General features: G+C 48.4%; 1 protein-coding gene across 3 annotated transcripts in view; it reads right to left on the minus strand.

The window, feature by feature from the left end:
- Positions 1-1,298: 1,298 nt before the first annotated feature.
- TOP3A (DNA topoisomerase III alpha) overlaps positions 1,299-22,407 on the minus strand; it is a 42,525-nt gene continuing 21,416 nt past the window's right edge. For 2 of the 3 annotated variants that reach the window (XM_012438768.2, XM_012438769.2), the window contains exons 9-19: positions 20,452-20,526; positions 18,113-18,195; positions 16,657-16,864; positions 15,740-15,925; positions 15,456-15,585; positions 11,560-11,673; positions 11,295-11,460; positions 9,758-9,901; positions 7,593-7,715; positions 5,868-6,550; positions 1,299-3,540 (exon numbers count right to left, since the gene is read on the minus strand). In XM_012438768.2, the coding sequence (XP_012294191.2) occupies positions 3,362-3,540; positions 5,868-6,550; positions 7,593-7,715; positions 9,758-9,901; positions 11,295-11,460; positions 11,560-11,673; positions 15,456-15,585; positions 15,740-15,925; positions 16,657-16,864; positions 18,113-18,195; positions 20,452-20,526 (2,091 nt within the window). In that variant the 3' untranslated portion in view covers positions 1,299-3,361. The remainder of the gene's footprint in view (positions 3,541-5,867; positions 6,551-7,592; positions 7,716-9,757; positions 9,902-11,294; positions 11,461-11,559; positions 11,674-15,455; positions 15,586-15,739; positions 15,926-16,656; positions 16,865-18,112; positions 18,196-20,451; positions 20,527-22,407) is intronic. The other variant, XM_012438770.2, reaches the window with a different exon arrangement.

Genomic DNA, 22,407 nt, shown 5'->3' on the forward strand with positions numbered 1-22,407 from the left:
CATGTCAGTCTCCTCTGGCAACACACTTACACGCAGAAACAATAACAGCCATCTGGGTGTCCGTGTGTGAGCTGGTAGTCTAAGGTAGGGATGCGGTGCACAGATCTGTCCCTGGTAGGGATGGTCAACAGGTGAGTGGCAACCTCCTGGTGAACACAGTGGGCTGGGGCCACCTGTGTCCCAGTCCAAGAAACTTTGGAGATCCAGCTGAATGTGAACATAGTGAGCTAGGGCCACCTGTGTCCCAGACCAAGAAACTTGGAGATCCAGCTGAATGTGAATATCCCAAGTCCTCGGCTAGATTCTAGAAGAGGCAGGTGGTGAATTCATCCCAAAGGGCAGCGGGGTCTCTGCCCAGTGTCTCAAAAACCAGTGCCCATGCTGCCGTTTGTGTCCCCATAAGCCTGCTCCGGGGGGTAGGGGTACTGAATGGTGGTGACAGGGCTTTTTTTTTTTTTGAGATCGTCTCTCTCTGTTGCCCAGGCTGGAGTGCAGTGAGGCAGTCTGGGCTCACTGCAACCTCTGCCTCCTGAGTAGCTGGGATTATAGGCAGCCAGCTAATTTTTGTATTTCTAGTAGAGACAGGGGGGTTCACCATATTGTCCAGGTTCATCTTGAACTCCTGACCTTGTAATTCGCCTGCTTCAGCCTCCCAAAGTGCTGGCATTACAGGTGTGAGTCACCATGCCTGGCCGACAGGGCTTATCTTTAATTCTGGATGCTCCAAGTATCCGGGGTGGGATTGGGCAGAGACTCTTCAACCACTACCAGTTGTGTGGGCTGGTCTTGTTTCCTCTGCTCTCAGTACAGTCACCTGGGGAAGCATGTGCAGTGTGTCAGCCAGGCTTCTTCACCAAGAGATGGCAGGGAAGCCTCCAGTTACCCCATGGGCTCTCGGCCTTGGTGTGGAGAGCAAGTAGGGCTTTTTACAAACTCTGATGGGGTTGGAGGGGACATGGCATCAGAGACTAGGTTTCAAGGCCAGGATAGCTGCTTGGTAGGGGAAGACACTTAACCCAGCAAAGCCATGGTTCCTGCACAAAACAGACAGTAGATACTGTCTTGCTGGCAGCTAGGAGGTTGAAACCACTGTGTAGCATCCTGGCCAGTGCCTAGTCTCCGCTAGATCCAGCAAGGTGTGGGGAGGGGGTCATTTTCTTCTCCTTGGTTTTGCATTGCACAAGCTGCCGATGTGGCTGAACACAGGGACAAACTCTTCCAGTCAATGTCGATGTGGTGGGATGTGCTGCATGCTGCTAACCTGAGTGGGCCATCAAGAGACTTGGAAATTCAACAGGTTTGATTTGTGAAACTTTAATTTGCAGTTGTACCTGACTGCAAGCCTTCACCAGAGAACCTCAATATGAACAAGGACACCCCATTACAGATGAGGCAACTGGGGCTCCAGGGATGAGGGCACACACCAAGTGTGGCAGAGCAAGCCAGGAAGCAGGAGCTGAGCCTGGGTCTGATCTCAGATGCCTAGCCCAGTTCATGGTGCAGCCCAATCCTGCAGTTTGGTTTTGTGAAACACAGGAGTTGCCTACAGAGAGACGCAAAAACCACGAAGGTATCTGGTATCCAGAAACTATGAAGAACTCCTACAACTCAACAAAGACAACCGATTTAAAAATGGGTGAAGAGACTAGGCGCAGTGGCTCACGCCTGTAATCCCAACACTTTGGGAAGACAAGGCAGATGGATCACCTGAGGTCAGGAGTTCTAGACCAGCCTGGCCAACATGGTGAAACTCCGTCTCTACTAAAAATACAAAACAAATTGCTTGGTGTGGTGGTGGATGCCTGTAATCCCAACTACTTGAGAGGCTGATGCAAGAGAACTCTTGAACCCAGGAGGCAGAGGTTGCAGTGATTTGAGGTCGCACCACTGCACTCCAGCCTGGGCAACAAGAGCAAAACTCCATCTCAATAAATTAAAAAAAAAAAAAAAAAAGGGTAAAGAACTTAAACAGACATTCTCCAAAGAATGTATACCAACAGCCAGTAAGTAAGGCTGTGGAAAGATGGTCAATGTCATTAGTGACTAGGAAAATGCAAATCAAAACCACAATGAGATGCTACTTTATACCCACTAGGATGACAATACACTTAGGATGGCTGTAATACAAAAAAAAAAAAAAAGTGTTCACAAGGAACTCTGGTGCACTGTTTGGTGGGTGTAAAATGGTGCATCCACTGTGGAAAAGTTTGGCAGTTCCTCAAAAGTTAAAACATTGTATGAACCTACAATTCCATTGCTAGGCATATGCCCAGAAAAACTGAAAACAGGTCAGACACCCATACACCAATGTTCACACAGTGCTATTCACAATAGTCAAAAGGTGGAAACCACCCAAATGTCCATCAACTGAAAAATGGATAAATGTGTGGTATATTCATACAGCGGACTATCAGCCATAAACATCGAGGACTGACACATGCTACAATGTGGATGAGCCAAGTCAAACCAGACACAGGAGGTTGTGTAAGGTTAAGATTCCATTTTTTCTTTTTTATTTTTTGGAGATGGAGTCTTGCTCTGTTGCCCAGGCTGGAGTGCAATGGCGTGATCTTGGCACACTGCAACCTCCGTCTCCCGGGTTCAAGCAATTCTCCTGCCTCAGCCTCCCGAGTAGCTGGGACTAGAGGTGCGCACCGTCACGCCCGGCTAATTTTTTGTATTTTAGTAGAGACAGGGTTTCACTGTTTGCCCAGGCTGGTCTCGAACTCCTGAGCTGAGGCAATCTGACCACCTTGGCCTCCCAAAGTGCTGGGATGAGCCACCGCACCCAGCCTGGATTCTTTATTAAGGCAATGAATCCTGGGTGTCCTGGCTTAACTAGATAGACAATGAAGCTTCTTCTGCAGGATCAATGTTAACAACAGCCACCTCCTCGTATTACACCATGCTCCTCAGAACATCTATGGAGAGAAGCCCGGGGCAGCCTGGATAGGGCCTGCTCCATGAGTGCTGGCTGCTCACTTGGGGCTTTCTGGAGGTGAAGGAAGCAGCCCTGGGAGCTTCTTACTTGGCCACTCAGTGGGCTTCAGCTGGGACTGCACCAGTCCTCTGCTAACAGCGACCATCCTTGAGGGGGGTTTGAGGGAGCAGCTGTGTGACTTTTCAGCAGTGGCTATGGTCACTCCTAAGGCCTGGGCAGAGAGCTACTGTCCAGCAGAGCTGACCTGCTCCAGAGTGGTCTGGACCTTGTGCTCCTTAACACAGGAAGGCCCAACTCCAAAGGCCAACAGTGTTCTCCAAGTTTCCAGGACACTGAATGGCCACTTGGTCCTGGTTAACTCATTTCCCAACACAAAGGGGACAGGTCTGAGAAAGTGGTGCGCTCTACCCTATCCTGCCCTCATCTGTTCTGAGGACAAAAGGGACGGGTGTGTCCAGGCTGGTGGCAAAGGCTGCATTTCCGGGGTTTCTTTGCTGTGGATCCCATGTCTGAGGAACTGGCCCGGGGTCTTTTGCTTCTGGCCTCCGACCCTAGGGTTCCTCCTCTGTCTCTTGTCCAGGGCAGGGCTCCAGAAGTCCCTGTGGGGAGAGTCAGGGGAGGGCTGAGGTTAGAACTGACATGCAGAAGTAGCAAGTCCCAAACGTGATGACTCACGCCTATAATCTCAGCATTTTAGGAAGCTGAGGCAGGAGGACTGCTTGAGCCCAGAGTTCAAAACCAGCTTGGGCAACATGGCAAAACCCCATCTTTAAAAAAATACAAAAATCAGCCAGGTGGCTGGGCATGGTGGCTCACGCTTGTAATCCCAGCACTTTGGGAGGCCGAGGTGGAGGTGGGTGGATCACCAGGTCAGGAGTTTGAGACCAGCCTGACCAATATGGTGAAACCCTGTCTCTACTAAAAATACAAAAGTTAGCTGGGTGTAGTGGCACATGCCTATAATCAGCTACTCAGGAGGCTGAGGCAGGAGAATCACTTGAACCTGGAGGTGGAGGTTGTAGTGAGCAAAGATAGTGCCACTGCACTCTAGCCTGGGTGACAGAGCAAGACTAAAAATTAGCCAGGTGTGGTGGTGCATGCCTGTGGTCATAGCTACTCGGGAGACTGAGGCGGGAGGATGCCTGAACCTGGGAGGCTGCAGTGAACCATGATCACACCACTGTACTCCAGCCTGAGCAACAGAGCGAGACCTTATCTTAAAAAAAAAAAAAAAGTCCGGGCGTGGTGGCTCATGCCTGTAATCCAAGCACTTTGGAGGCCAAGGCGGGCGGATCACCTGAGGTCAGGAGTTCAAGACCAGCCTGACCAACATGGTGAAACCCTGTCTTAAAAAAGAAAAAGAAAAGTAGCAGCAGCAAATATGGCTAAATCGACTTTTATACAGCCATGTATACCCTACCGGCGAGCCTCCCTTCATACTATGTCCAACTCTGTAAGGTCGAGGTGTGATTTGCCTGCCGCCTTATGTTACCTGACACTCTCCCTCAAGAATCCTAAGCTCTTGGAGACATCATCCCACACTCACTTGGTAAGTGGATACTGGCATCACTTTGTGCCGGCCTTTTTTATAGAGGCAGAAACCCAAGCAAGCTGGCCTGTGGTAGGGCGGGAAAGACAAGCAGCGTGTGACCAGTGACCAGCAACCTGTGACCCACCTCCATGCAGCAAAGTCCAACTTTGGATCCCGCCTGTCCCTCAACAGGCCTTTCCAGACCAGGTGCCCATTCACCCAGGCCAGTGCGTCAGCCAGCCTGGGAGTCAGACACCACGTCCTTCCAAGTGGGGAGACAAGAGGCCAGACTGCATCTCACTTCAAGTGTGGGTCTGTCACTCCAGTGGCCATCTCTGGGCCCCACTGGCACTTGTAGCCAGCTCCAAGTCCCAGTTTTTACCAGACTGCTGGGTTCTTTCTGTGCATGCCAGGCTAGTGACATGTACATAAGATCATAGTCTGAGACTACACTCCTTTCTATTTATTTATTTATTTTAAAGACGGGGTTTCACCATGTTGACCAGGATGGTCTTGATCTCTTGACCTCGTGATCCACCCACCTCGGCCTCCCAAAGTGCTGGGATTACAGGCGTGAGCCACCGCGCCCGGCCGACTACACTCCTTTCTAAAACAGGAACCCCAAGAATGTAGGCAGGGACTATCTTGTTGAGAAACTGAGGCAGAGAGGTAGCTGAGTTTTGGAACCAGATTCACACAACTCCAAAGCTCCCACTAGGCCTTTGGGTCATTCTCAGCTATTTAATTAAGCTCTGCTGTATACTGAAGCAGCAGTACACTGAACCATCAAAGTGCCTCCACATACACCATCCACCTTGATGCAGTGTCTAGGTGCCACTTCTAATGACACTGTCCTGCACCCTGGGCCAAGTTGTGTCACCCTGGGCAGATTCCTAAATATCATCAGGGTTGGCATCTTCAGCTAAAGAAATGAGACTGATGCTCATGGTCTGGCAAGGGTCATGACGGCTGCAAGGGGCACACGGCTGTGGAGCTGGGAAGGCCTATGTCCTCATCCTGGGGTCTGTCGCTATGTGATCCTGAGCAATGCCCACTTCATGTGTCTGGGTCTCACCTTTCTCACTTGTAAGTAAAATTGTGATCACAATGCTTTCCTGATGAGGATGGAAGATGCATAGGAAGTATACTTAGCCTAGAATCAGGCACAGGGCAAGTGACACTATTACTGGTAACTACCCTTTAATTTGTAAGATGACTGTGCAATTATCACTTTGCTGAAAGTGATCAAATGAGGAAACGGAGGTGCAAGGCAGCCCAGGTGCCCCTCCCAATCCCACCATGACCCTGCCTTGCCTTATTTCTGCTGTCCCCAGTCTGAGGTAGAGACACCGTGAAAACCCAAGGAAGTGATTCACATGCCCCTCTCTGCCTCACCTGGAGCCGTTTTCTCATCGACCCACTGGAAGAAGCCACACTGCTGTTCTCTTGGCTTGGCACACGTGTGGAACTGGCGCCCCTTATTGGGCCCATCCTTCTGCACAGTCCGTTTGACAGTGGGCTGGCTACACAGGCAGGATGTGCCATTACCACTGCCATCACCAGAGTTGCCAATCCCACCCAGGTGGGTCCCTGGGCCTGGTGGGCATCCCAGGGAGTCACCTAGAGGTCTATATGCTGAGGTGGGCAGCCCTCCTGGTCCCAGATTGGGGCTGTCTGCCCACAGGAAGAAGTTGCAGCTACCTGTGTTGCACTTAAAGAATTGCCGGCCCTGGTTGGGGCCCTCCTTACGGACAGTGAGCAGCACAGCCTCTTGGCCACAGTTGCAGGTCACTGAGTTGCTTTCACCAGCAGCCGTGGGTGGTGGGAGGGTCCAGGCCAGAGCCTTTGAGGGCCCAGTCTGTCTGCCGTCAGCAGGCTGGGGGTGGTGGCTGCTGTCCATCCTGTTCAGGGACTGGCTGGCCTGTAGGCGGCCAGAGGGATGGCTAGCCCTTGGGGGGCCCCGTGAAAATCTCAGGTCCAGGATCTCCCTCAGGGTCTCATCACATCCTCCGATGCAGCAAACAAACTCCAGAGGCATGGTCGGGGGAAGGCTACCGCGCTTAAACTTTAACTTCAACCTAGTAAGGCCAGAAGATGAGAAAAAACATTAACAACCAGGTGCCAGCTTCTCCTTAGTCTACTGAGGGCTGCTTTAGCCCTAGGCCTCTCTCCACCACTCCTTATGTATCAGGAAGCCCACGCAGGGCCCTGTGAGGCCCTCCATCAGCCCACCACAAGGCCCTGCCAGTCATCACAGGAGTGGACAGTGGGAAGCAGTGCAGATGAAATCTAAGATCCCAGTAATTCACCAAAATAAAAACACCTCTGGAAAGTTCCATGTCTCTATACCAGCAGTTCTCCAAGTGTGGTTCTGGGCTGTCTGAGCCCTTTCAAGGAGAGGGCAAAACGATTTTATAGTAATTCTAAGAGGTTATGTCTATTTTGCTCTTATTCTTCTGTGTATACACAATGGAGTTTTCCAGAGCTTCTAGAACACACAATGACTCAGCAGACTGACTGCAGAAGCAGATATGGGAATCCACCTCTCTTCTATTAAGCCAGACATGCGAATTGCAAAATGTAAAAAACAATGTCATTCATGTCATTATTATTATTTTGCTTTGGAAAACAGGTATTTTATCACCCTAAAAAACATGTTATTTACAGTAGTATGCAATGCATTTACTAGAAATAGATTAATATTTTAAAAGATGTTTTTACTTTAATTCCACATGTGGTATATACTGATAAACCACCCACAACAAAAGCTCTCTTGGCTCCTCAATGATCCTTCAGAGTGTTAGGGGTCTAGTGACCAAGAGGTTTGAGAACCACTGTACTGCACTAGGGCTGTGGGCTTTCTGGAGGAACTTAAATAATATATTTCTTTTCCCATGGCCCACTCCAAACTGGGTCATACCCGCCAAAGCAGTGACAGCATGGAACACAACAGAACCAGACCAGGCCTGCTTACCTCACTGCTGCAGAACACAGCTACACCCCTGCAGAGCCTGAGTGGAATCCGACACTCCCCTCTGGGTTCTGGCAGGAGCAAGGGAAAAATGGGCACCGTGGTGTGCATACTCCAGAGGAGGTGCCTGACTCAGGCGCCCAGCTCACCTGTACACAGGGTGTGGCTGACAAACTGGACACACACTGCCATCCCTGCTGGCCTCCAGCACCGAGTCAGGAAACCACATGGCTGAGCGACACTCTGGGAAACCCATGCAGCTGAGGTAGAACCTGGGGACAAGGTGCCATGTCAGGTGGTAGAAGTGCAAGAGGCACTCTCAGGCTCTCAGCCATTGGCCATTGGCCGAGGCAGCCTTTCCTCAGGTGACCGAGGACAACATTCCCTTTCCTGGAGGACAGTTAACTGGAGACACAAGCACTGATATTGAATTGATTGAGAAAAATGAGCCGTCTCACATCCCAAAAGCACAAAGCAGCTATTGCTGACCCTGCTTTCTACTTAGAAAACCAACAACCAACCAAGGTGACGCCAGGGACCCTGTACTGTGCACTCACACATTCTCGCCTTTCTGCCTCGTGCCAAGTCTGTGCAGTGTCAGGGGCCCCCTCACTTTGCATGTGAGTAAGCGGTGGCTTGGTGTGGGATGGAAACCTGCCCAGAGATGCACATGCATGGGGGGACGGGAGCTAGAAATGGAAACCCATCTGTTTGTGACAGAGCCTCACCTGCAACATCTACACCCCACCCACTGCTCCTGGCCAGAGTTTTTCAACATCTTGCAGCCATGAAACATTAGGGTTTGACTAGCCAATATGCATGTGATTTACCAATTCCTCTGAGTGTGCCTGGGTACACTACAAAGAAAAAAAAACCCCAAACTCCAATCATTTAATTAAGAAATTTACAATCTCAGAAATGGAAATTATCAGATAAACCCTGGAGTGGCAAATCCCACAAAATAATCTCCTGACCTTCTGGAGTAACTCAGAGAATCATTACAAGAGAATAACAGAATAACAAAAGAATAACAAAGGAATAATAGTAATTCTCCAATACAGTGCTGAAACAAAAGTAAGTATTCTCTCTCCTTATATTCCGATGAGTACTAATCCAAAAACCTGTCGGTGGCAAGGAAAACCCATCAACAGCATTTATTAAGTGCTTAAATATATGCCCAGGTATTGGGCTAGGCCTAGAGTGGCTCTGGTTTCTGTCTGTGAGTGACAAGAGCCCTGACACCTGTTTCCAGGTCTGGTCCATAGACCTCTTGTTTCTGAGAGCTGGTGGCTTTCTCTTCACTGGGGCCAGCTGGGTTACTGATGGCTGGAGGTTAGGAGAAGTGGAGAAACCTTTCTCATTTAGCAGCAAGGAGCACAGCAGCCCCAGGTGGGTCAGGCAGGATGGAGAAAGGCAGTGAAAACCTGGTTTCAAACTCTGCCTTTGCTGCCCACCAGGGCTGTTTGACTTCAAGCAGGCACCTCTGCCCTCTAAGCTGCATAGAAATCCCTGCCTTGCAGGGTGATTATGAGAATGGGATGAGGTTAAAAAAAAAAAAGAGAGAGAGAATGGGATGAGGTAATGCTTACAGAGCACCACCACGCATCATGCCAGTGACGGATGGCTCCTGACAAATGATGGCTGCCACTCCTCTAGCACATCTTTCCCCGTGAACTTCCTCAGTGGCCAGCCACCGGCTTGAACAACCTGATCTGAGGCTAAATTGCCCATTCGGGTCTACTATACTTAAAGCAAAAGGGAGTTAAGATTTTCAGGCCCAATTCAGAACTTTTAGAGAAGAAAAGTACAATCTGCTGAGTATCTACAACACGTCAGGCAATGCGGTATACAGTCCTGACCATTTTCACCAAATCCTCAACCTTAACACGGCCTTGTTAGTACTGACCTTATTTTATAAAAAAAGAAATTGGGGCTCAGTGCAGGTTAGGAACTTGCTTCAGGCCACACCACTTTTATGTGGCAGAAGTGGCATTTGAACCCAGACCCACCTAGATCTGAAGCCCATGCTTCTTCATGTGTTACACATTGGGTGTATGATGTCTTATCCACAGGGGACAAAAAAAACCCATAATCACTCAGTTCCCCACCTGTTCTGAATTCCCACAATGCTTTACACCTCAAAGGCCTGATCTCACTCAGGTATGCTTCTAGGCCAACACCTTGCCTGCAGGTTGGCAACCACAGGCCTGCCTTGAAAGATTCCATGTAAGTGAGATGGCAGAGCCTTTTAGAGCTGCGGCTGACACCACAGGTGCTGGAGAGCAGAGGTGAAGGCAGAAGGCAGAGCACTGACCCGCCGTTCTTCTTGGTTTTGAGGACCATGTCCTTGTTGCACTGTGGGCACTTCCTGATAGGCTCTGGCATGGCTGGGTAGATCTCTTCTTGCTGGGCCACCTCTGTCCCATTCCCAAAGTACTGGGCCAAGGCCTCGTCCAATCTGAAGAAAAGGCAAAGGTAGACACCCATCAGCCGGCAATTGCTGAAAAGGCACCTACAACACTCTTATGTGCACACAACAGGCGTGACCGTGGGAACCAGCTGGTCAGTGAGCTAAAGGCCTCCTGCAGAGAACAGACGGCAGGCAGAGAAGACTGAGCTCATCACGGGCCCTGGTGCCTAACCAACTCCGAGGAGGAGAGTCCAGATACAGGCAGATGCTTCTGCCTTGTCACCAGCCCCACATTAAAAAGTAAAACTGGGCTGGGTGTGGTGGCTCATGCCTGTACTCCCAGCACTTTGGGAGGCTGAGGCCGGCAGATCACCTGAGGTCGGGAGTTGGAGACCAGCCTGACCAAAATGCAGAAACTCCATCTCTACTAAAAATACAAAATTTAGCCGGGCATGGTGGAGAACACCTGTTCTCAGCTACTCGGGAGGCTGAGGCAGAACTGCTTGAACCTGGGAGGCAGAGGTTGAGATGAGCCAAGATCGTGCCATTGCACTCCAGCCTGGGCAACAAGAGCGAAACTCCATCTCAAAAAAAAAAAAGAAAAAAGAAAAACTAAAACTGCACAGGGTCCATGCACAAACTCCAAGTGTATCTGTCTGCATTAAGTTTAAACTAGCTTGCCAGGCATAGTAGCTCACGCCTATAATCCCAGCACTTTGGGAGGCCGAGGTGGGAAGATCTCTTGAGGCCAGGAGTTCAAGACTAGTCTGGGCAACATAGTAAGTAAGTGAGACCCCCATCTCCATTTCTTTCTTTTTTCTTTTCTTTTTTTTTTTTTTGAGACGGAGTTTCGCTCTTGTTACCCAGGCTGGAGTGCCATGGCACGATCTCGGCTCACTGCAACCTCCGCCTCCTGGGTTCAGGCAATTCTCCTGCCTCAGCCTCCTGAGTAGCTGGGATTACAGGCACGCGCCACCATGCCCAGCTAATTTTTTGTATTTTTAGTAGAGACGGGGTTTCACCATGTTGACCAGGATGGTCTCGATCTCTTGACCTCGTGATCCACCCATCTCGGCCTCCCAAAGTGCTGGGATTACAGGCGTGAGCCACCGTCTCTTTCTTTTTTTTTAAGAGATGGAGTCTCGCTCTGTCACCCAGGCTGGAATACAGTGGCACCATCTCGGCTCACTGCAACCTCTGCCTCCTGGGTTCAAGCGATTCTCCTGCCTCAGCCTCCTGAGTAGTGAGGACTACAGGCACATGCCACCACACCCGGCTAATTTTTTGTATTTTTAGTAGAGATGGGGTTTCACCATGTTAGTCAGTATGGTCTCGATCTCCTGACCCTGTGATCTGCCCACATCAGCCTCCCAAAGTGCTAGGATTACAAGTGTGAGCCACCACGCCCGGCCACCCATTTCTGTTTCTTTTAAGCACTCACTTCTTTGCTTTAGCCACCGCTTCAATGAAAACCTGCTTGTATTTTTGCACTTGCTGCCTTAGAACCACAAATTTGTCCTTCTTGCCCTCACAGATCAGCTTCAGATCAGCTTCCAGTTCAGCCCGGAGGTCAGGCTTAGACATCTCATAACCCATGGAATCATAACCTGCAGGGAAAGAGTCGTGCTTAGTAAGGACCCACCTGAGACCCTCAGGGACTTGGGTGACACGACCCATTACCCACTGCAAGCTCCCTCCTCCCTTACCTTCTACAAGTCCCATGCCCAGGTGCCCAGGGAGGAACCGCTTGTCTGGGGTGAGCCCCACGTACATCCGGGCTTTGATGGTCTCGATGTGCTCCGCGTGAGTGGCATCCGTACCTGGAAGCCATTTTCTGGTTATTCTGAGGTAATACAAAAAACAGCTGCACCCGGGTGGCCCATGTGCACCTTGCTCACCCCAGAACCCCTCCTTCGCTGGACAGCTCATATGGCTCATTCAAGAAATCACAATGGCAACCTCAACTCTCTTGCTCCCTCACATCCCATTACTCACGAAAGCTGTCAATTCCAGCTTGAAAGCTCCTTTTTAAAATCTTCCTCCCCATGTGTCCAAGCCATAGTTGCAGCTTGTATCCCTATTTCTAGTCTCTTCCTCAACCCAAACCATTCTTTAAGCTGTGGCCAGAGGGACCTTTCAAAATGTAGCTCTGCCATGAAGGAAATACAAATTAAAATCGCAGTGAAGGCTGGGTGCAGTAGCTCATGCCTGTAATCCCAACACTTTGGGACGCCAAGGCAGGCGGATCACCTGAGGTCAGAGTTCAAGACCAGCATGGTCAACAAGGCGAAACCCTGTCTCTATCAAAAATACAAAAATTAGCCGAGTGTGGTGGTGTGTGCCTGTAGTCCCAGCTACTCAGGAGGCTGAGGCAGGAGGACTGCTTGAACCTGGGAGGCAGAGGCTGCCGAGAGCTGAGATTGCGCCACTGCACTCCAGCCTGAGTGACCAAGTGAGACTCCATCTTTAACAAAAAAACAAAAACCACACACAGTGAAATAGCAGTTCATACCTACCAGCAAAATAAAAAAAAGAGATGATACTAAGTGTTAGTAAGGATGTGAATAAACTGGAATCCTAGTGCCTTGCTGGTGGGAATGAAAAATGGTGCAACCGCTTCAGAAAAGTTTGGTGGTTCCTAAAAATGTTAAATGTAGAGATACCATGTAAACCAGCAATCTCACTGCTAAGTCTACCCAAGAGAAATGAAAACACATATCCACACAAAACTTGTACAAAACTGTTCAGAGCAGCATTATTTATAGCCAAAGAGTAGAAATAACTCAAGTGTCCATCAACTAGAAAGTAGAAAAAGACAATGTCTATACATACACTGGAATATTATTTGGTAATACAAAGAAATGAAGTTCTGACACATGCTACAACATAGATGAAGCTTGAAGATATCGTCCTAAGCAAAAGTTAGTTACGAAAGGCTAAACATCATATGATTCTCTTTTCTTATTTATTTTTGAGACAGAGTCTTGCTCTGTTGCTCAGGCTAGGGTGCAACAGTATAATCTCAGCTCACTGCAACCTTCACCTTCTGGGTTCTCCTGCCTCAGCCTCCTGAGTAGCTGGGATTACAGGCGCCTGTCACCAAGCCTGGCTAATTTTTATAGTTTTAGTAGAGAGAGAGTGTTTCACCAAGTTGGTGAAGCTGGTCTGCAACTCCTGACCTCAAGTGATCTGCCCACCTTGGCCTTCCAAACTGCTGGGATTACAGGCGTGAGCCACTATTCCTGGCTCTTTATAGGAAATATCTAAAGTAGGCAAATCTGGCCAGGTGTACTGGCTCACTCCTGTAATTCCAACACTTTGAGAGGTTGAGGTAGGAGGACAGCTTGAGGCTGCAAGTTCAAGACCAGACTAGGCAACATAGGAAGACCTTGTCCCTACATAAAACAAAGAAGCTTGGCTGGGCATGGTAGCTCATGCCTGTAATTCTTGCACTTTGGGAGGCCGAGGTGGGTGGATCATTTGAGGTCAGGAGTTCGAGATCAGCTTAGCTAACATAGTGAAACCCCATCTCTACTAAAAATAAAAATATTAGCTGGTGACATGCACCTGTAGTCCCAGCTACTCAGGAGACTGGGGAAGGAGAATCGCTTGAACCTTGGAGGTAGAGGTTGCAGTGAACTGAGATCGTGCCATTGCACTCCAGCCTGGATGACAGATTGAGACTGTCTAAAAATGAAAGCCAACAAAAAAATTAGCTGGGCATGGCAACACATGCCTGTAGTCCCAGCTACTGGGGAGGCTGAGGTGGAAGGATCCCTTGAAACCAGGAATTCACAGCTGTGACCTAGCCTGGGTGACAGAGTAAGATCCTGTCTCTCTAAAAAAATTTAGGGGCCAGGTGCGGTGGCTTACGCCTGCAATCCTAGCACTTTGGGAGGCCGAGGTGGGCGGATCACCTGAGGTCGGGAATTCGAGACCAGTCTGACCAACGTGGAGAAATGCCGTCTCTACTAAAAATACAAAATTAGCTGGCCCTGGTGGCACATGCCTGTAATCCCAGCTACTGGAGGCTGAGGCAGGAGAATTGCTTGAACGTGGGAGGCAGAGGTTTTGGTGAACCAAGATTGTGCCATTACACGCAAAATTTTTTTAGTTAAAAAAAAAAGGCAAATCTATTAAGTCAGAAAAATGAGTGGTTGCCTAGGGCTGGGAGGATTAGAGGGAGGGGGAAATGGGGAGTGACTGCTAAAGGGTATGGGATTTCTTTCTGAGGTGGTGAAAATGTTCTAAAACTGACTGTGGTGATAGCTGCACAACTTTGTGAATATGCTAAAAAATGTGAATTATTCATTTGAAGCAGGTAAACTGGATGGTATGCGAATAAAGCTGTAAATAAGCTTTCTTTTTTTTTTTTTTTTTGAGACAGAGTCTTACTCTGTTGCCCAAGCTGGGAGTGTAGTGGCATAATCTTGGCTCACTGCAGCCTCTACCTCCTGGGTTCAAGTGATTCTCCTGCCTTGGCCTCCTGAGTAGCTGGGATTATAGGCGTCAGCCACCACACCCAGCAAAATGGGGTTTTGCCATATTGCCCAGGCTGGTCTTGAACTCCTGGGCTCAAGTGACTCATACATGTTGGCTTCCTAAAGTGCTGGGATTATAGGTGTGAGCCACCGCACCTGGCGTCATACATATTTGTTAAATAAATCATGATGGGTGAACCTCCACTAATTTTACCTAAACCTGCAGGGTTTCTAGATGTCCTAATGATGGTCAAGGACTCCACGGTGGAGCACTGCTTCCTAAGTCAGAGGACTAAGAAAATCCCTTTGTGGATGAGGCAGCTGCTTATGTAACACATGCCCAGGGAGCTCTGCTTCCCCTCCACTGTGCTGTGGGTGTTTCTGGACTAGGTTTGCCAGAGAAAGCCCTTGAGAGCCTTGACAAAAACGAATGGAGGGGACAGCAGATTAGTCACAAGGACCTACCTGTAAAAGTTGAGCCATGGGACTTAATGGGAATAACACAATTTTGGCCCAGTGTTTTAGTTTCTGATTCCTAAGCAATTATGGGAAATGCTTCAACAAAAAGCTAAGAATCCAGCCACCCATAGCTAACAGCAGTGTCCTGCCACATACATGAGGCCGCTGTGAGCAGCCTGAGTAGTATGGGTGCAGGCCTGCAGAGACAGCTGCCACCCTCACCCACTGCTCCACATGGGAAGGAGGCTCAGGGCTGCCAGATATGACACTTTAAAATGAAGACAGATTTTATGATTAGTGTCCCAAGTTTTAACAGTTGGTACCTTACATTCTATTCTTACTCAAAAGAACAATAAATCCCTATGTGGCCAAAGGGTTCTCCCAGCTGGGCCTGCAGAGTCAGGGGAAAAGCTTCTGTTGCTATGTGGATAGCAGAGTGCATGGTTTAAGAGCACTGACTGTGGAGTTATATAGACCAGGTTTTAATAACACACAGTTTGTGACCTTAGGTAAGTTTTTAACCTCTGAGCCTTATTTCAACTATAAAATGGGGATAAGGATATAGCACCTACATTACAGAATTGTTTGAAGACGAGAGGAAATCTGTGCCTAGTACACAGTAAGTGCTCAAGAGATATGAGTTACCCAGAGGAGCCACTGACCAATGCCGTGCTTCTCCATGAGAGCAATGAGGTCGGCCTCGGTGAGCAGCTTGGGCGGGCTGGTCTCCCCATCCACCATCTCTACAGTGCTGGGCTGAAAGCGGAAGCCTTGCTCGTAGACAGGGAGGATCTACAGGGAGCGGCAGGTGCAGCAGTCAGGTGATTCCATTGTCACACTCAGGCAAAAAAAACTCTCATTTCAAGGAAGATGGTCCCTCTCCACTAGAGAGCTTGGGCTGGCAGCACAACTGTCCTCCCTCTCCCTGGGCCCACCTCTTTATCACCTTGTCACTCCAGTGATCATATGGATACACATCCAGATAGTTTCGGGCCAGAATCATGAGTCCGTGGGCCACAAAGCGTTCCTGAGTGATGTCGATCTCCACTGTGGTCTCCTGCCCCTGAGCATCCTGGGAGCAGCAAGCCAGGAAATGGCGAACAATAAACTCATACAGTCGCTGTTCATCTCCCTAGGAAGAAAAGAGGAGACTGAAACTATCCCTAGAATATCACATCTCAAGGACAGGAACATCGCTCGTAGCCTTAGCCTAATGTTCTGCAGAGAACAGGCCATACTGCTCCTCAGGCTCTGCACTAACATGGAGTGCCAGGCAAACAATAAAAGAAGGAGAATAAAAGACTAAGATTTCCCCAGCTTTGTGAGAAGACTACAGATGTAAACAAGCCTAATGGCTCCTGTGCCAGCAGAGCCTGTCCCCGGCTGAGGAAATGACTGAGACTGACAAGCAGAGCTGAGTGGGACACTCTGCAGTGATGGGAGTGGCACAACTGGGGTGGCAGCAAAGTTTCAGGGGGGCAATCAAAACTGAGTCAGTCTTGGGAAGATGGATAGAACTCTCTAGTTCCAGGGACTGGAAAGGTCACAAGGCTCACAGTGCGGGTGGGGGGTCTGCACAGGAGTATGTAGAGGAGAAGCACCTAGGTTGCCTATGAAGGACCAGCAGGGAATCAGCAGGACCTGATGGAGAGTGGGGACGTGGGGCTGGATTAAAACAGGGGCCCACCATGGGGAGGGGTGAAGCAGTCTTTCATGAAAGCCAGGCAGAGGATAGTGAAATGAGAGAGATCTCAAAATCACTTGTTTCTACAATCAGAGCTCACAGAGTAAATTCAGGTCCTACTACTGACCCCCAGCACTTCCATCTGGGTTCCAGCAGGCAGCACATTCAGGGAAACCAACCTGTAAGCTGTTGGTGTATTTGGTTGGGTGAATGGGAGGGTGAGCTTGGTCAGACTTTTTCCCATTGCGTGGGGTGGGACCACCCCGCTCTAGAATGCTCTGGGCAAAGGCCCCCCACCGTGGATCGGGGGTCTGCTGTTCCACCAACACCGTCAGGTTTAAGTCTCTGGGAAAAATGTTTGTTTCTGTTCGGGGATAGCTGATGTACCTAAAACCAAGGCAAACAGAAAAATAAATTGCTAGGCTCACTGATTGGTCTATAACAACTGAAAGCACCCACTAACACCTGCAAACACTCATCTGACGTAGCCAACTCTACTGAAGGCAGTCTAGGTTACCTGATTCAGGAAAGTTGAGATGAGACGCACCCCTTCATGGGGTGAAAAACAGCTGGCTCTTCTGCTAGGACACTCAAAGAAGCGAAAGGAGAAACAAAAGGGGCAGCATAGCACAGGATAAAGGCCAGCCGCCTCATAGCCTGGGGCTTGTCATCAGTGGCCGCTCTAAGGGTCAGTCTGACAGACCAACCTGGATGTAGCACATGAGCTTCACTGCTCCTGACAAGTTCCATCAGCGTGTGCTTTGAGACTTTTCTTAGAGGATACAAAGAATAACACTGTCCAATAAAACTATACTGTGAACTCCATTTGCTTTTTCTTTTTCTTTTGAGACAGTCTTGCTCTGGCACCCAGGCTGGAGTATAGCGGCATCATCTTGGCTTACTGCGGCCTCTGCCTCCCAAGCTCAAGTGATCCTCCTACCTCAGGCTCCTGAAGAGCTGGGACTACAGGTGTGTGGCACCATGTCTGGCTAATTTTTATTTTTTTGAATTTTTTATAGAGATAGGGTTTTGCCATGTTGCCCAGGTTGGTCTTGAATTCCTGAGCTCAAGTAATCCTCCCACCTAAGCCTCCCAAAGTGCTCAGATTTCAGGTGTGAGCCAGCATACCCAGCCAGCCTCTATTTGTAATTTAAAATTTTCAATTAGTCACTTAAGTTACTGAGATAGTTTAGATTCTATTTTCATAAAAGTCTTCAAAACTCAGTGTATATTTTATATCTACAGCACAGCCCAATTTGGACAACTTGAATTTCAACTGTTCAGTACCTGCAGGCTGGACAGCACAGTTAGAGGACCTCAGTGCTGGGGTGTGCATGACTGCGGCGGGGAGGAGTTTCACAGGCAAACAACTCTCAAAGGTGCCACCCACTGTCTGCCGCTCACCAGTGCCACAGGGAGATGGCTGGGGAGTCAAAGGTAAGATCTGAATCCACTCTCTGGGTTCTTATATAGAAACAACTTTTCCATATCAGAAAAGATAAGTCAAAGTCAAAATCCTGCCTCAGAGCTCAGGAGCTATCTACACAATCTGTTTTTCCCCATAAACTCTATTTCTAAAATATTTCATCCTGATAAAGATGGTTCAAATTCTACTCCCAAATCCAGAATATTTACCCTTGAGTGTAGAGCTTCTCAGCAATCCTCATGGTTTCTTTAGCATTTATTCTCAACTTTCGAGAAGCCAGTTTCTCAAGCTCCTGTAAAATAGGTCAACAGGGTCAGGCAGCACAACTCAAATACACAACCCATCTTCAGTCAAGTCTGGCCCATCACTCTAGGTGCTTCTGTCAAATAGAGGGGAAAAGACTGCCCAAGAACAATTCCTGGGCCTGCCAGGCAGAGTCAGATCTTAGTCTGGTTCTCAGACTTTAATGTGTGCAGGATTCACCTGGGAAGCAGACAGATTTGGGTCGCTGACCACTGGGGAAGCTGACAGAGCAGGGCTGGGACATAAGCTGAAATCTGCAGAGTGAGTGAGTGAGAGAGTGTGTGTGTGTGTGTGTGTGCGCGCGCGCGTGAGGCTGCATGCTAGGGTCTTAGGGTCTTGCTATCTTCAGGCTGATCTTGAAATCCTGGCCTCAAGCAGTCCTCACGCCTTGGCCTCCCAAAGTGCTAGGATCACAAGCGTGAGCTACCATACCCAGCCCAAAAATCCACATTTTTTTTTTGAGACGGAGTCTCACCCTGTGGCCCAGGCTAGAGTGCATGGCATGATCTCGATCCACCGCAACTTCCACCTCCTGGGTTCAAGTGATTTTCTTGCCTCAGCCTCCCGAGTAGCTGTGATTGCAGGCGCCCAGACCCATGCCTGGCTAATTTTTGTATTTTTAGTAGAGATGGGGTTTCATCATGTTGGCCTGGCTGGTCTCAAATTCCTGACCTCAGGTGATCTGCCCACCTCAGCCTCCAAGTGCTGAGATTACAGGCATGAGCCACCACTCCTGGCCAGAAATCTACATTTTTTTTTTGAGATGGAGTCTCACTCTGTCGCCCAGGCTGGAGTACAGTGGCATATGATCTCGGCTCAATGCAACCTCTGCCTCCTGGGTTCAAGCGATTCTCCTGCCTCAGTCTCCCAAGTAGTTGGGATTACAGGCATCCATCATGGCTGGCTAATTTTGTGTTTTTAGTGGAAACAGGGTTTCCCCATGTTGGCCAGGCAGGTCTCGAATTCCTGACCTCAGGTGATCTGCCCACCTTGGCCTCCCAAAGTGCTGGGATTACAGGCGTGAGCCACCGCATCTGGCCCAGAAGTCTACATTTTTTAACAAGGAGTCTAATATACTGTTCTAACACAGATAGTCTGAGAATCGCACTTTGGGAACACCACCCAGTAAATTCTCCTGGAGGGTGAAAACCTCAGGAGGCCTCCTGGGGGATAACCAGCTGTCCTTTTCCCTAGGTGACAAGCTAACAATGCCGATGACTATATGTCACACTAAAGCACACTTACCCAGTGAGGACTAAAACATATATGTCTACTATATAAAATCAATGCATAACTTCTCCCATGCAGTCCCTTCACACACATACATATTTACTATGACTTACCCAAGACAAAGAATGCACTGCCCACCAGTCCCTGCGTGCTTCTTAGCCTCCATGCTTGCTAGCCTGAGTGTTCTGTATGTCCAGCCTTCAGAGTGAATTCTGATAGCAATTCTATTCCAAATTTTCCTGCTAAGTGGTAATTGGGAAGGCACACTCCTAATGCTATTTAGACTTGTGTTCTGTTGGGGTGGCTCTTCCTGGAGTCAAACGATTTGAGAAGCCCTGTTCTAAAGTAGGTTCATATAGCAGATTATTTAAAGTAATATTTACACAGATTATGCAGCAACATGAAAAAAATGGTTGGGTGGAAAACACAAGCTATCTAATTACAATGCTGTAAAAATATGCATATTAAAAAATAGGAAGAGATACCAGTAATTATTTAAGGATAGCGAAGTAGTAAGTTGTCTTTCCCTTTTTTGTTTCCCAAACCTCATACAAGGCAGTTATATTGCATTTGTTAACTTTAAAAAAAAAACAAAACTAAGCAGTGGTTGGGTGTGGTGGCTCATGCCTGTAACCTCAGTACTTTGGGAGGCAGAGGCTGGAGAATTACTTGAGGCCAGGAGTTTGAGAACAGCCTGGGCAACATAGTGAGATTCCGTTTTTACAAAAAATTTAAAAAATATTTAGCTGGTCATGGTGGCACATGCCTACAGTCCCAGTTACTTGCGAGGCTGAGGTGGGAGGATCACTTGAGCCCAGGAGTTTGAGTCTACAAAACAAACAAACAAAAACAGTGAGGCTAAGCAGGCTTGTATCTTTCTCAAGTGTTTTCTTGTGTGGCCTGGTGATGGGTGATATTTCCTTCCACTAGGCCACAGTCTAGGCAGTAGAACCATGGCCCCAAAACAGTAAATAATTGATCCCTCAGAGCCTGAAACAGCCTGTCCGGAACATACCACAGTGTCCAAAGCTTGAGGCCGCCACTTGCTCTTGGGCTTAGATCTGACCTCTACCACAGTTGCCATGGGATCCTAGAAAGCCAGGAAAGCAAAGACCATGTTAATTGTTAATGCATCATCTCCAAACTTCCTGCGGACAGCACATGCCCATCCTTCCAGATCACTGACCACCAGCTGAACCCACAGTGACAGCCCAAGGGAATGACCATTTAATGTTGCTTGTAGCTGACAGTATGGTGGACACCATCACTACTGTCCAAATCAAACCAAGATTGTGAAGGGCAATTTTACAAGCCTTAAAGTGCTTCCTCCAGAGCCTATGAAATCCAACAGCCTATGCATTGCCTGAATACAGTTTTCTATGTACACATGCACAGTGCTCTTTTTGTTGTTTTCTTTAATAGAGATGGGGTCTTGCTATGTTGCCCAGGCTGGTCCAGAAGTCCTGGGCTCAAGCAATATTCCTGTCTTAGCCTCCAGAAGTGCTGGGATTACAAGCATGAGTCACCACGCTCAGCCCAGTGCTCCTTAAAAAAAAAAATACAGAGTTAGAAATAGGAGAAATTATACAAGCTGGAGAACTTTAATCTTAAAACCAGCTTCATAATTTCTATCACCCATCATGTGTTCCTGCACCACATCCAAGTGAAGGAGAAACAGGACAGGTCTTTTTATTATTTACTTATTTCATTTTATATTTTATTATTAAGTTGATCTTTTTTTTTTTTTTTTTGAGGCAGTGTCTCACTCTGTCACCCATACTGAAGAACAGCAGCACAATCATGGCTCACTGCAGCCTCAACCTGCTGGGCTCAAGCAATTCTCTCACCTCAACCTCCCAAGTAGATGGAACTATATGCAAGTGATACCACGTCCAGCTATTTTTTTTTTCTTTTTTGTAGAGATAGGGTTTCACTATGTAACCCAGGCTGGTAATCTTTTTTTTTATTTTTTGATATGGAGTTTCACTCTTGTTGCCCAGGCTGGAGTGCAATGGTGCCATCTTGGCTCACCGCAACCTCCGCCTCCCGGCTCCTCTCCTGCCTCCTCTCCTGCCTCAGCCTCCCAAACAGCTGGGATTACAGGCAGCTGCCACCATGCCCAGCTAATTTTGTATTTCTAGCAGAGATGAGGTTTCTCTATGTTGGTCAGGTTGGTCTCAAACTCCCAACCTCAGGTGATATACCCACCTCATCCTCCCAAAGTGCTGGGATTACAGGCATGAACCACCGTGTCCGGCGGTGGTCTTTTTATTTAACAAACAATTGTGCAGTGTCACAGAGACTCTCAGTGGTCCAGGTCAAAAGGAGTGAGAGAGAGATAGGGAAGGCAGCATGGTCTGCAGAAGGGTCAGGGACACACTGGAATCCAGTTGTGCCCTGCCATGTACAGCTCTCACGTGTCTGTGGGTAAGTCACTCTTTCTTTAGCTTCCTCATCTGGAAAATGGGGATGCTGTTATTGCCTTCACAGGCATTATCAGGATTAAACAAAACGACACATAATAAAGTGTGCCTGATCCATAGCAGGTGCTGCACAGTTATTACTCCCCTTGCCTAATCAGTAATAAATCCGCCAGTGGGCTACAGCCAAGAAGCACACATGAATTAAGCATAGAGAGCTCAGAATTTTACTTAAGCATGATTCTGTGTGGCCTCTGGGTTAAACCAAGCTATTATGTGCTGACTAATAGGAAGTGACATTAGAAAGTAGACAACCAGCCCAAGGGCCAGGAAACGTTAGTGTGAGTCCCAACTCTGCCACCGACCAGCCTACAGCCTGGGCCAGTCTTGCTCCCTTCTATGGCACATGGGTGTCCCACCTACTCCCCAACCCTCTCCTGAGTCACTCCAACCTCTGCTCAAATGTCACCCCTCCCATCCCTGTCCCTCCAACCTTTCTCTATCCCTTTACCTTGCTTTATTTTCTTCCTAGCTTTTATCAATATATAAAA

The sequence above is a fragment of the Aotus nancymaae genome, unplaced genomic scaffold (assembly GCF_030222135.1).
Source record: "Aotus nancymaae isolate 86718 unplaced genomic scaffold, 86718_ANA_hifiasm-v0.15.2.pri h1tg000018l, whole genome shotgun sequence".
NCBI lineage: Eukaryota > Metazoa > Chordata > Mammalia > Primates > Aotidae > Aotus > Aotus nancymaae.